At 39.8% G+C, this 12,775-nt stretch overlaps 1 protein-coding gene and 1 long non-coding RNA gene across 3 annotated transcripts in view; one reads left to right on the top strand and one right to left on the bottom strand.

The window, feature by feature from the left end:
- Window positions 1–6,006, bottom strand: part of GABRB1 (gamma-aminobutyric acid type A receptor subunit beta1) — a 358,276-nt gene extending 352,270 nt beyond the window's left edge. The window contains exons 1-3 of one of the 2 annotated variants that reach the window (XM_038556012.1): window positions 5,526–6,006; window positions 5,246–5,337; window positions 4,756–4,823 (exon numbers count right to left, since the gene is read on the bottom strand). In XM_038556012.1, coding sequence (XP_038411940.1) covers window positions 4,756–4,823; window positions 5,246–5,337; window positions 5,526–5,605 — 240 coding nt within the window. In that variant the 5' untranslated portion in view covers window positions 5,606–6,006. The remainder of the gene's footprint in view (window positions 1–4,755; window positions 4,824–5,245; window positions 5,338–5,525) is intronic. The other variant, XM_038556011.1, reaches the window with a different exon arrangement.
- On the top strand, window positions 4,685–11,722 carry LOC119874451. The gene is made up of 4 exons (XR_005369001.1): window positions 4,685–4,833; window positions 5,191–5,902; window positions 6,315–6,421; window positions 11,298–11,722. It is a non-coding gene; the product is annotated as an uncharacterized LOC119874451 (long non-coding RNA).
- The last annotated feature ends 1,053 nt before the right edge of the window (window positions 11,723–12,775 follow it).

Genomic DNA, 12,775 nt, shown 5'->3' with positions numbered 1-12,775 from the left:
CTTATCACCACTTACTCAACTAATGTTCCCTTTCGAGCATAGCTACCTGTTCATCTAGAAATTAACTTAAAACTTAATTTGGAACCTTGAAATAATAACATTCCTAGAGAAATTGAGGAGAAAAAAAAAGCTCATTTCTTAATAATGCAAGATCTTAGAATAATGTATTACAACCTTGCTGTTCAGAGTGCCATCCACACACCGGCAGTTGGCATCATGGCTCAGGAGATGCAGAAAGTCGACCCCACCCCAGACCTTTGATTCAGAATTTGCATTTTAACATTTTAAGATCTCACAGAGATTCAAGGACACATTACAGACTGAGAAACACTGACTTAAAAGAAATGGGCAGGGGGGATTCTGAAAGTGGTTACTGGTTTATGTCACCAAAATCAAGTAATGAGACATAACTACAGTATGTACCACAATCCACTGGAATCAAATATTAAAATAATAACAGCAACAACCGTGGAATGTAACAATCGTGGAATGTAACAACAGCGGATATTCAGTAAATTATATTTGTTTTTCTTTTAGGTATTATTTACACGACTGGCTCATTTTAGGCTTTTGTGGGTTTTTTTTTTTTTTTTGACTCTTTTCATTGTTAATTGCAATGCCTAGAAGAGCATTCACTATTGTATCCACTCACGCATGAAGGAAGAAAAGAAACAATGAATGCATGGTAATTATCTATTACTGGGAGTGGCTACTTGGATTAGGACTCCATGGATGTAGAGTCTTCTGGGAGTGACCATTGGGACCATTGCCCTTTAGATCAGGGACAGAATTTTCCTACTTGATCATCAGAAGCCACCTCTTCAATAGGAAAGAAGAGCTGGTTATTGGAATCTGAAATGCAAGAATTAAGCCACTTGTTTGCAGGTTAACACCACGTGTCCCCAATCTTCTGCCCAAAGACCTGCTTACTACTGTTTGTGTTTTATGGGGTTTATATTAACAGATGTTAGTGGTTACTTTAAGGCAATTAATGGGGGCTATTGTCTTCTTTTTGCCCCAGCTGCCTTCTGTTCAGATGGCTTGGCAGGAACTAAGGGAAGGTTCGAAAGGTTTAATATAACAATGGAAATCACTTTAGTTGTTTTTTAAGATAATTGTTCAGAAAATGACAGTATATAATCACTATCACCTGCATAGTATATCAAATGGTGCCTGCGGAAAAATCTTTCCTAATTTAATCAATAATATTAATTCCTGAAAAGGCAAGTTGTACTCCTAAGTATAGTTTTTTTTTTCTCCATTAGAATTCTTCCTCAGAGGTATATTGTTCAGAATTCATTGCTCAGAACCAGCAATTCTTGGTTGTATAGGCTCTTGACTGTAAAAGCTCTCCTTTATTTTCTTAATTTGGGGAAAACATTCTATATCCTGAAGATCATGAATCAGAAAATACTCGATGTTATGTCAGTCCTTAAAAGAGATAATGCTATAAAGCAATATGGAATTTTATTTAGGGTAGCATAAGAAAAGAACGAAAGTCAACAGAGCCTATTTCTCAAACCCATTAATATAATGCACAATTATCATGTCATTTTCCCAGTTGTGGAATGGGTGGGTAATAATGGTAATGAAGGGAAATATAAAAATGAGCAGTGTTTTAGTAATGGATTTTAGTCTGAATTCGCTGTATAACTATTTTTTTTTATTATAGTCTTTGTCCGTTCTTATTTTGTCAATTTTGGTAAAAATTTCCTTTAAATAACCTCAAAATTTACTACCTAATCAGCGTACTGAAACATGCTTAATATAAAAATCAGTGAGTCTTATTTGCCATTGACATTTCAGCCCTACTTACATTATCTAAAATTCAAAGCATATTGTAGACAATGCTCTTAACCAAGGCCAACGATTGAGGTTGATAGCCCTAGATCTTGAAATCCCCCTTCTTTTTTTTTTTTTTTCCATCTTTCTTGGACTTTTTTCCCTTCTGTTTAGCTCAATGCTTTGTCATAGATGAGAACAATAAAGTAGACCTTGAATCTCATTGGTAATACCATGGAACAATAAGTAAATCAGTGTTTATTATTTTTCACTGTTTAGTGGTTTCTTTTCCCCATCATTCTAACACCACTGTGGAAAGGTTTTTGGTATCTTAGTACAATATAGTTTTCAAAGGATTATCTGTTGGGAGAATATTTAAAAGTCAAGTACATATACACATGGTGCAGTAAGTAAATAGGCTGTATTATTCCATCATTAGGAGCTCTTTCCAGTGGTACTGCAATTAAATTCAATCCTTTTGTCTGGGCTATGTATGAATTCAGTTGAACAACTGGCTATACAGAGCTTTTTTGTTGTGGTGGTGGTTATTTTGGTTAATAGGAACTTCCCTATTCAATTCAGTTTCTTTTTGTAACTCAGAAGTTGTTTGCAAATATGGTCAACAGAATTATACATTTTTTAAAATTCTGAAAAGCATCCTACCCTAAATAGAAAATGGACCACTAACAAAGGCACTGTTTGCCTTTTGAGCTGTCTGAATCTTCTCCCATTTTATAAATTATCTATGTGGGTACTTATAAGGTGCCAAAATAAATGACTGAAAAGGAAAACATTATCATCATTTATCTACATGATACAGACTACTTTTTAATTTATTATCTAATTTATCCAGTTACACTGGCGTGGAGTAGGTACGATTTGTATATGTGCACAGGTTATTACATTCCCCAGTATTTGTAAATCATGTGTTTCAGGTTGGTTTGTGGTAGTGAGATGTACATGAACAGAATATTATAAATAAGCCAGCCTGTTAAAAATCTTTCTCGAGTCAGAAAACATTCACTGTGCATTCATTTTTAAAAATCATTTTTTCTTTTCCCAATACAACCATCAGTGGCATTATTTTAAATAAACTGTTTAAAGCAGGGAAAGCTACAACTATAAAATATAGACATTTATAGCCTTTTTCTTCTACTCCTATTCAATAGATTACAGACATACTTATTTTTTCCCTGACATCACTAAAAAAAAAAAAAGAATTCTTAAACCTTATTATGTTAAAATATAACGGCACAGTAGTAATAAAATGAAATGGCAATTCAGTAGCCTTTACAGAGTGACAAAATCCCAGAGGGTTTTAGTTTTTAGATTATTCAGGCCGTCTAAACCTCTGCTGCCACAGTTTTTGGTTTGTGTGTGTGTGTGTGTGTGTGTGTGTGTGTGTGTGTGTTTCGCAAATGGAATAAAAATGGCATTTCGCTCCTGTAGATCTAGCTGTTCCCTGGGCGGTTGGTTCTAGAAAAGCAACAGGCTTTTCCCCCTGCCTTACCAGAAGCAACAGTTAGAAACTCTAACAACTAGACAACTGCTACCCCACAGTGGTTAGAAACAGCCAATATTGAAGATGACAGCTATGATTTCAATCTACTGTGCAACAGCTTCAGAAAGGGAGAAGGAAAGGGGAAATAGAAAGAATGTCAACCTTCTGAAAGGACTGCTCTATGTCCCTACCTCCCCCTCCCCGAACCCCCAGCCCCCCCAGCCCCGCCCTTTTCATCACCAGGCTTTCCCCGCAGGCTTAGGTTTCAGGCTTAAAGCAAAGCAATAACTCGACCCCTTTCTTTTTTTCTACTCGACCCCTTTCTTTTTCTTTCTTTCTTTTCTTTTTTTGCTCGACTCCTTTTTTTTCTTTCTTTTTTTTTTTTGCTCAACCTCTTTCTTTCTTTTTTCTTTTTTGCTCGACCCCTTTCTTTTTTTTTTTGCTCAACCTCTTTCTTTCTTTCTTTCTTTCTTTCTTTCTTTCTTTCTTTTTTGTTCGACCCCTTTCTTTCTTTTGCTCGGCCCCTTTTTCTCTTTCTTTCTTTCTTTCTTTCTTTCTTTCTTTCTCTTTCTCTATCTTTTCTTTCTTTCTTTTTTCTTTTTTGCTCGACCCCTTTCTTTTTTTTCTTTCTTTCTTTTTTTTTTGCTTGACCCCTCCTTTCTTTCTTTCGCTCGACCCCTCTTTTTTCTTTCTTTCTTTTCTTTCTTCTTTCTTTCTTTCTTTCTTTCTTTCTTTCTTTCTTTTCTTTCTTTTCTTTCTTTTTTCTTTTTGCTCGACCACTTTCTTTTTTTTCTTTCTTCTTTTTTTTTGATGACCTCCTTCTGCTGGAGATCGACCCATACTTTTTTCTTTGTCTTCTTTCTGGAGTATTTCTTTATTTCTTTCTTTATAGCGTGCTCTTAATTCTCGGAGGCAGGTCTTCCTACACGAACTCACCTCACATTCTCTCTCTATCGCATTATCTTTTCTTTCTTCTTCTTTTTATCGACCCCTTTCCGTTGCAACTTCAGCTTGCAGGAGGTGCCGGCCTCCCCAGGTCCCCAAGGCCCGCAGGGGCCGCCGCGTGGCTCAGCCTGTTGCTCGCGCCTGCAGGTGCGCGGGAGCCGGGAGCCCAGGAGGGGCCCCCCCGGCGCCGGGGAGCGGGGTCGCCCGGAGGCGGGGTCGGGGGGCGGCGACCCAGGGCGCGGGGCCCCGGTGCAGGCCGCGCGGCCGCCGGCAGGTGGAGCCGTGGGCGCCCCCAGCCCCGCCGCGACCCCGCAGAGGAGGCGCCCAGACTCCGCCCCTCGGGTCCCCGGGCGGCGCCGGGCACGCTCCCGCGGGGGCGCTGCGGGGACCTGGGTGCGCGCCGAGGGCCGGGAGCAGGGGCCCCGGGGCGGGGGGGAGGGTGACCCCAGCGAGACGCGGAGGGCGCGGGGCCCCGCCCCTCCCCCTCTGCGCCAGCCCGGCCGCGGGCCCGTCGGGAGGCCACTCACCATGTTCACTTCGGAGACCATGTCTATGCTGGCGACATCGATCCGCATGCCCACGTCCACAGGGGGCCCTGCGGGGAGGTGGGACACGTTGGGGGACATCGGGAGGGCGGGGGGCTTCCCTACGCTTACCGCCTTTGGGGCGGGCGCCCTGCACCCCGCTCCCCCTTGCAGGGGGCGGCCTGGGAAAGCAGGTGCGGGCCCACGCGCGATGCAGTGACTCTGCAGAGGGGGGTCGGGCGGGGCAGGCCGGCGCGGCCCGGGGCTCCCTCCGCCTGCCCCCGGGGGTCCGGGGCGCGCGTGTGCATGCGTGTGCATGCGTGTGCACGCGTGTGCACGTGTGCCCGGGGCGCAGCGCGGAGTGCACACTTGCGGAAATGACATGCTTTTTTTTTTTTTTTTTTCTTTTTTTCTTTTTTTGACATTTATCTTTGACAGGGAAGGAGACCTAGATCCGTACGGGTTACAGGTTGAAAAAAAGCTGAAGCGTTACCTCCGAAGTCCGGCCGCAAGCGGATGTCGTATCCCTTGAGCAGTCTGTCCACCGTCTCTTTCACGTAGGACATGTTGCTGGGCTCGTTGGCGCTGAAGGGGGAAGCGGGGACCGTGTTGAGCACGAGCGCTAAGTGCGAGCACGGAGATGGAGACGGGCACCCTGACCCCACAGCCCAGCTCCATGATCCAGCAGGCATGCAAGCAGGAACACACCGAGGGGGGAAAGAGAGAGAGAGAGAGAGAGAGAGAGAGAGAGACGTTCAACAACAGCAGCTCACCTGTGTGCACAACAGACCATGGCAATCATCACAGGGAAAGAGAGGAGCCCCAGACTCTCTCGGCTGTGTGCTGTCCACATTACTAACTCTGATCCAAGAATGGTCTTTTCTGCGAAGATTCAAGGAATGCAACTTAGTCGGCGGCAGGGCAGTAATCCCCGAATGGACCTGCGCATGCGCACGCGGGGCTCACTACCAAAAAAGACACCTTGCGCCTTGCAAACAGTATTCCTAGTGGAACAGGCAACAGATTTCAATCCCCTTAAAGTTCCTGTTGGTGGTGTTCCACGTCCTCCGAGTGGTCGGAGATCGCCTGTTCCTTCCCTGCTGCGGATCCTGGACGCATTTGCCTGCTGAGGTTTCTTTGAGCATTAGAGGTTGCTGCTAGGTCCCTTTCCTTTCTGTCCTCAACCTGGTTTGTTGTTGTTGCTGCTGTTGTTGTTGTGCTTTCTTGCAACTCAGCTCCCGGGGATCTGGCTGGGGCTGCCTGGGATTGGGGCAGTCACTGGTGCTCCTAGAACTGAGAGTCTGGGGGCAGGGGTGGCTCTCGGGTCTCCAGGGGGTGCAGGGGGTGGGGGAGCGAGTGGAGAGTGAGAGCCAGGGAAGAAGGGAGGGGGCAGGGGAAACAGCACGAATTTGAGGACTTGGAGAATCAGATCCCCTTAGGAAGCATCCTGGAGCACCTGCCTCAGTGTAGCCCTTCTCCGTGGGAGGGGGAGGAGGAGAGGAGGGCCAACTTTTTCACTTGCTCCCCCACTTTTCTTCCCTCCCCCTCTCTTGTCTCTCCAGGCACGCGATTTAAGGGAAGCAAGCGATGAGGCAGCAGCTCTGGGCAGGCAACCCTTTTTCTAGTGCCATCTGCCGCAAGTCCCACTTTTTTTTCCCCCTAGGTTTTGGTAAGGAAAACCTCTTTTTTAAAACTGCGGGTGTGTTGGCTGGCATCAGTAGCCCAGCACAGAACCCTCAAACCCCCAGAGGGTCTAAGCGCTGCTCCCATGTAGATTGGGGTCCTGTAGGAGCAAGGGGTGTTGGCATTATATTAAATTCAGTCAATGCAATTCAGTAAATGTCACGGAGCACATGTTAGGCGGGAGGCCCTGGGCTAGGAGTTTGTTCATTTGTTTAATGGTATATATTAAATATTTACTATGTTCTTGACATTCTGGAACTCAGAGACGACTTAGAGAGGGTTCCCGACCTAGAGAAATTCACGGGATCCCCGTCAGGAAGATGGACACAAATGTAAGGAAATCCAGTACGTCTCTAGGTAGTTTGTTTAGTGACAGGAGGCTTGTTAATACTACAGAGAGTGGTAGATAATGGTGTCCAGACAAGGAGAAAGTTTTTTGTCAGAGCCGGGAGGGAGAGGTATTCCAGAAGGAGGGAACAGCCTGTGCCAAGTCTTGGAGACTTGAAAGGCTGTGGTCTATCTACTTGGCTAGCTGACCCCAGAAATAACTGATTGGAAAATAAAAGGAGACAGGTAGGGGATGGTGGTCTTGAGGGGGCAAAGAGAAGCTGAGGCCAGACCATAAGGGAAGTTACATCCTTTATTATGCCAATTTAGGCTTCTAGAAATCACTGAAAGTTTTAGGTAGGGATAGTCAGGGTCAGATGTCAGTTTTAGATACAATGTTCTGGTAAAATAATCATGATCAGAATAATTAGAATTTATCACTTGCTGACTCCTTGCTGGTTATCGTGCGCCTTATATGGATGACCTTATTTAAGCCTTCATAATAATCCAAATGTGGTAGATATTATTATTCTCATTTTGTAGATAATGAGACTGAGAATAAATCAGGGTGATATAACTAGTTCAACATCAAACAGCTAATAAGTCGTGGAATGAGCATTCCAACCCAGAATCCATGGGCCTGACTACTGTCTACTATGAAGGATGGACCCTAAGAGGAGAAACCAGAGACAGAGAAAACAATGAGTAGGGAGAAAGGTTATTACAGTGCCCCAGGCAAAAGGAGCCAAAGTCAGATGGTGTTTAGCGAGGAGCAGAGGTGATAGACTAATGCAAGTTTTCAGACATGTAATGGAGACATCAAAAAGCCAGAAAGGTCATCACATGAAGACTTTGGGAAGGTAACCGAAGGATTGTACAAACATTTACACGTGTAGATCTTGACATTCTACATATATTCACTTTATTTTCTCCATTTGAGCCTCATACCAGCCTTAAACACTGAGGCCATTTCTTCTGGGGCCAATGATAACTCTTAATCGGGTTCCTTAATTTTCTGGAAAGGGTGTCAGGTCTACCTCTTTGTAATTCATATGGATCTGCTTTCAACGAGAAAAAGAAAAGGTTTATTTAAGCCTCACATCCTCACTGAAGCATAGATCCTCTCTATATGGCACAACTCCACAAACGCTTCATTGTAGAAGCGTTTGTTCATTCGTTTATTGCTCAAATATTTATTAAACATTTAGTAAGCGACAGACGCTATGCTAAAACCCAGCGACCCAACCATAAAAAAGATAGCACATGGAGTCCCTTTCCACAAATTTGAGGCTGCAAATGGTAGCCTTTGCCAATCAAATTGAATTCATAAAAGAAGTATGTGGTTAGGTGTTTACTCTTTGTTCAACTTCTATAGCTTTTATTGGGATGTATGTTTTCCAATTGGTCATAAACCCCCCCAAATTCTTTTTGAATAACAACTGGGATTGTATTTATTAATTCCTATGAAAGAGTTAAGATTTTATTCTAGAATTAAGGAAAACTATGAATGATTTTGTGTACTTGAATCCCAATGTTTAGTATGCTGCAATTGGATCGGTTTCACTGACTTTGGCTTTTAAATTATGCCTCCATTTGTATGGAATAACACTATAAGTCATTAGATACTTATAATGTCATCTAATACTGGATGCTATTGAGGATGAAGCGCACTAAATCACTCAATCTCTTATGTATGAGGACCTGTGGGAGAAAATTTTTCCTAGACCCTAGTTGGAATCCTCAAATTCATTAGTTTCCTCATTTGTTTTGGCCACTGGGAATCTCAGAGTTATAGGTACAGTTCAGCTTTAATCATTATGTAAGGTCTTAATGACCTGCATTTTGTTATGTTACATTTCTCCCTTATGCCCTCGAATCCTAAATTTAATTTTCCTTTGTCACACTTTCCTAACTTAAAAACAGATATGTTGCACTGAATATATATAGTGTATAAGCTGTCTTGAATAATTTTTGGAACTATTTGGGGAAAAAATTCAAAATAATAAAAAACAATAGGTAAATAATTGAAACATGCTAAAAATCATCAAACCTGGACACGCTCTGGGGACTTTTCTTTTTATGGCTTAAAACATCAACAGTTGCTTCCTTTGTGAAGTTGCTTGTTTCTTTTCCAAAGTAACTCTCTTAATTAAGATCTTCCCCCTTCAAGACTCAACTCAATTTCCATTTTTTTTTATTAAAGCTGACACTGAAAGCTACTGTATACTTGATCATCCCTACTCTTATTATCATCTACTGATAACTTCTAGGAGGATTCTAAAATTTATCATCCATTTAGCAAATTTAACTGTGAACCTGTGGATGGATTAGTATGAAGTATTTACCAAAAAGGAAAAATTTCCTACAAGTGAATACGAGAGAAGGAAATGGGACAAAGAGAAACTCAAAATGAGGAACTGCAGATTAAAACAATGACATACTATTTCAAGCCTATTAGATATGCAGAATCTAAGAATGCCAAATATTGGTTAGGAACTCCGATATACTTTTAGTAGGCATACAAATTGATCTGAATACTATGGAAAGCAATTTGGGCATATCTGGTAAAGTTGAAGATGCCTATGCCCTTTGGCCCAGAATTTCCACCACTAGGAATATATCTCACACGGTCTAAGAATGTTCATTGCAGTGTTGCTTTTAATGGTGTAAAACTGACAACAACCTAAATGCTTATCTACTGGGAATAAATAAATACTGACATAGTTACACAATAGAAACCAACAGCAAAAATATATAAATATCTACATGCTTTACATAGATAGATCACAATATAAAATATTAAGCAAAAACAAAATACAAAGAGCTAGGTGCATACAAAAAAATGAAATAAAAACAAACAAACAAAAAACCCAAAGAGCTAGGTGCAGAATTATACAAGTGTGATACCATTAAGTGAAGTTAAAAACATTTAAGTACAGAAGTAATGGTGCTTGGGTGGCTCAATCAGTTGAGTGTCCAACTCTTGGTTTCAGCTCAGATCATGATCTCAGGGTCATGGGATCAAGCCTCCCATCAGGCTCCACCCAGAGCAGGGAGTCTGTTGAGGATTCTCTTTCCCCTTCTCCCTCTATCCCTCCCCTCTCCCTCCACCGCTCTTTCTCTCTCTCTCAAATAAATAAGTAAATCTTAAAAGAAAACAAAAAAACAAAACACATTTAGGCTCAAAACCCAGAAAATGTATTATTATACAGATAGATCTATAGATTTCAGGTAGATGAATATCTATCACAATAATAAAGATAGGAAGGATATTCAATTTTAGGATATAAAATCATAACTGAATCTATAATACTTTATCCAACAAAAGAATCTCAAGCAAATTAGTCAAAACATGATATATGGGTGTTCATTGTTCTACTCTTTATATACTTGCAGTATTTGAAATATTTTATAAAAATGAATTAAAACTAATAAGTGACAAACTGAGAATATACATTTGAAATTTATATTTTTAAAATGTTGATGCATATCACTAAGAGAGATAAATAAACCTAAGAAATAAATAGGAAGATGATTATAATATAGAGGCATTTTGCAAAAGACAGTGACCAGTAGATATATTAAAAATTTTCAGTCTCAAAAGTAATAAAATGAATACCATTTTCAAAAAAGTATGAAGCACCATTTTTATTTAGTTGGCTATTTTAGAAAGGTTTAACATCAAATATCATGAGTGCTATAAAGAAATATGATTCTATACACTTTGGGGCCAGTGTAAATTACCATAATCTATTTTAAGGACAATTTGTAATACTAATAGCCTTACAATATGCTATTTTCTAAATCTATCTGTAGATTTGCATTTTTTAATTGATCAGGTTTTCTCACTTAAACTAATATTATATGTATACAATTATAATGTACTTAATGATGATTTAAGATTTAATGTATGTATACATTGTGGCATGCTTACTACAACCCAGTTAATTAACACATCCACTGTCTCACATAGTTACCATTTTTGTGTGTGATGAGAACACTTAAGATCTACTCTCAGCCAATTTCAAGTATACCGTACAATATGATTAACTATAATCACCATGTTAGATCCCCAGAACTTACTCATCTCATAACTGGCTAAAGACCACAAACTTTCATTTATAGTGTGGTTTATTTTTGTCAAATCACTTCAAATCAACCCACCTTGAATTTTGGTAACCTAGCCACACTATTACTACTTTTTAAATATTTATATGTCTTTTGTTATGCTTTCACCCCTTTTTAATAGATTTACTATATTTATTAAAACCATAAAATCTTGTGTCACTTTGGTATTATAGTAAGTCTACCAGTAACTTAAGTGATACTTTTATCTCTGTTTATAGAAATAGCCTCACTTTATTTTTTGCATATGAATTTATTCCCTAAGGGTTTACTATCTTCTTGGGGAAAAAAATGTCATGTGTTTCAGGCTATATTAAGAGCAAGTTATTTAACAGATTTTTAGCTACTAATATGAAAAATATTTTTAAAAAATATTTCTTTTAAAAAAATATTTTATTTATTTATTTTAGAGAGAGAGAAAGAGCATGAGCAAGCAGGAGGACAAGCAGAGGGAGAGGGAACAGAAGCAGACTCTGCACGGAGAAAGGAGCCCCACAGGGGTATGGGGCTCCATCCCACAACCCTGAGATCATGACCTGAGCCAAGACCAAAAGTTGAATGCTTAACACACTGAGCCACACAGGCACCCCCCCCCCAAATGTCTTTTTTATTTTGTGTTTTTCAGCTCTTCTTATTCAAATATTATGATGTGGACTTTGAGGACAAAATTTATGTCATGTCATAGATCCAAGTTATATCATGTCATAACTATAGATCATGTCATAGATCCAACATTTCTACCTCTTTTTTAAACTCATATTTAATTAAACTTCATGCTGTAACAACTTTGTAAATTATCTTAAATAAAAAAAGTAAATTTATGTTTTATTCTTTACCTGTATTTATACTTGTTTTGAGTTTCTTCTGAAATTACTATTTCCAGTATTTCTACTATTCCCAGTGTTTGGAGTGATTATGAGAATATTCTTTTCTTGTTTTAAGGAGAATTCTACACAAATAGATAAGTGATTTCATGCTTGATTTGTTTTTATCTAGTTTACATTCCAATTAGTTAATATACAGTGTAATACTAGTTTCAGGTGTACAATTTATTGATTCAACATTTACATACAACAATATATACTCTATCTTATTAATTAATAAAGACATTCCAAGTTGTTGATTACATTAAAAATACTAATTTATATTAGGAAGAATAGTTAACATTTGTATAGGCTTATTATTTATCAATACAATTTTAAACACTTGACATATTTAGTGCTTACAGTACCTTCTGAGGTGGTGATACTATAATTAGTTCTGTTTTACAGATGAAGTAATTGAGACACAGGAAGTTAATTAAATTATCCAAGGTTACACAATGAAATGATAGAGACAGTTTAAATTCAGGTGGTCTATTGGCAGTCTATGCTCTTTACCAGTACACTATTAATTATGAAAAAATGTTGCCACAATAGAGCACTTTTTTAAGCTCTATGAGATAATTATTGATTTTTGTAAATTCTTCTATGTAATTAGATGCATCTAGAGTTTATCTTATTTTTTAAGATTTTATTTATTTATTCATGAGAGAGAGAAAGAGAGAGGCAGAGACACAGGCAGAGGGAGAAGCAGGCTCCCTGTGGGGAGCCAGATGTGGGACTGGATCCAGGGACGGTGGGATCATGCCCTGAGCCAAAGGCAGGGACTCAACTGCTGAGCCCCTCCAGGGATCCCCTGAGCTTATCCTATGTTATAAGCGACTTACATTTTTAGAACCAGCCAGAATTAGAGTTTTTTTCTTGAAACATAACAGACCTATGCTCCCCAAGTGGAATCTTATAAAGGGTCACTGTGAAAACTGGAAGTGCATGTAGGGTTGTGATCCGTGGTGATGAGTGTGATGCTCTGGGTACACAGAAAAATCAAAGAGAATGACTATTAAGTT

The sequence above is a fragment of the Canis lupus genome, chromosome 13, assembly GCF_011100685.1.
Source record: "Canis lupus familiaris isolate Mischka breed German Shepherd chromosome 13, alternate assembly UU_Cfam_GSD_1.0, whole genome shotgun sequence".
NCBI lineage: Eukaryota > Metazoa > Chordata > Mammalia > Carnivora > Canidae > Canis > Canis lupus.
Note: the sequence above shows the minus strand (reverse complement) of the source record. Positions and strands in the feature narration are given on the sequence as shown.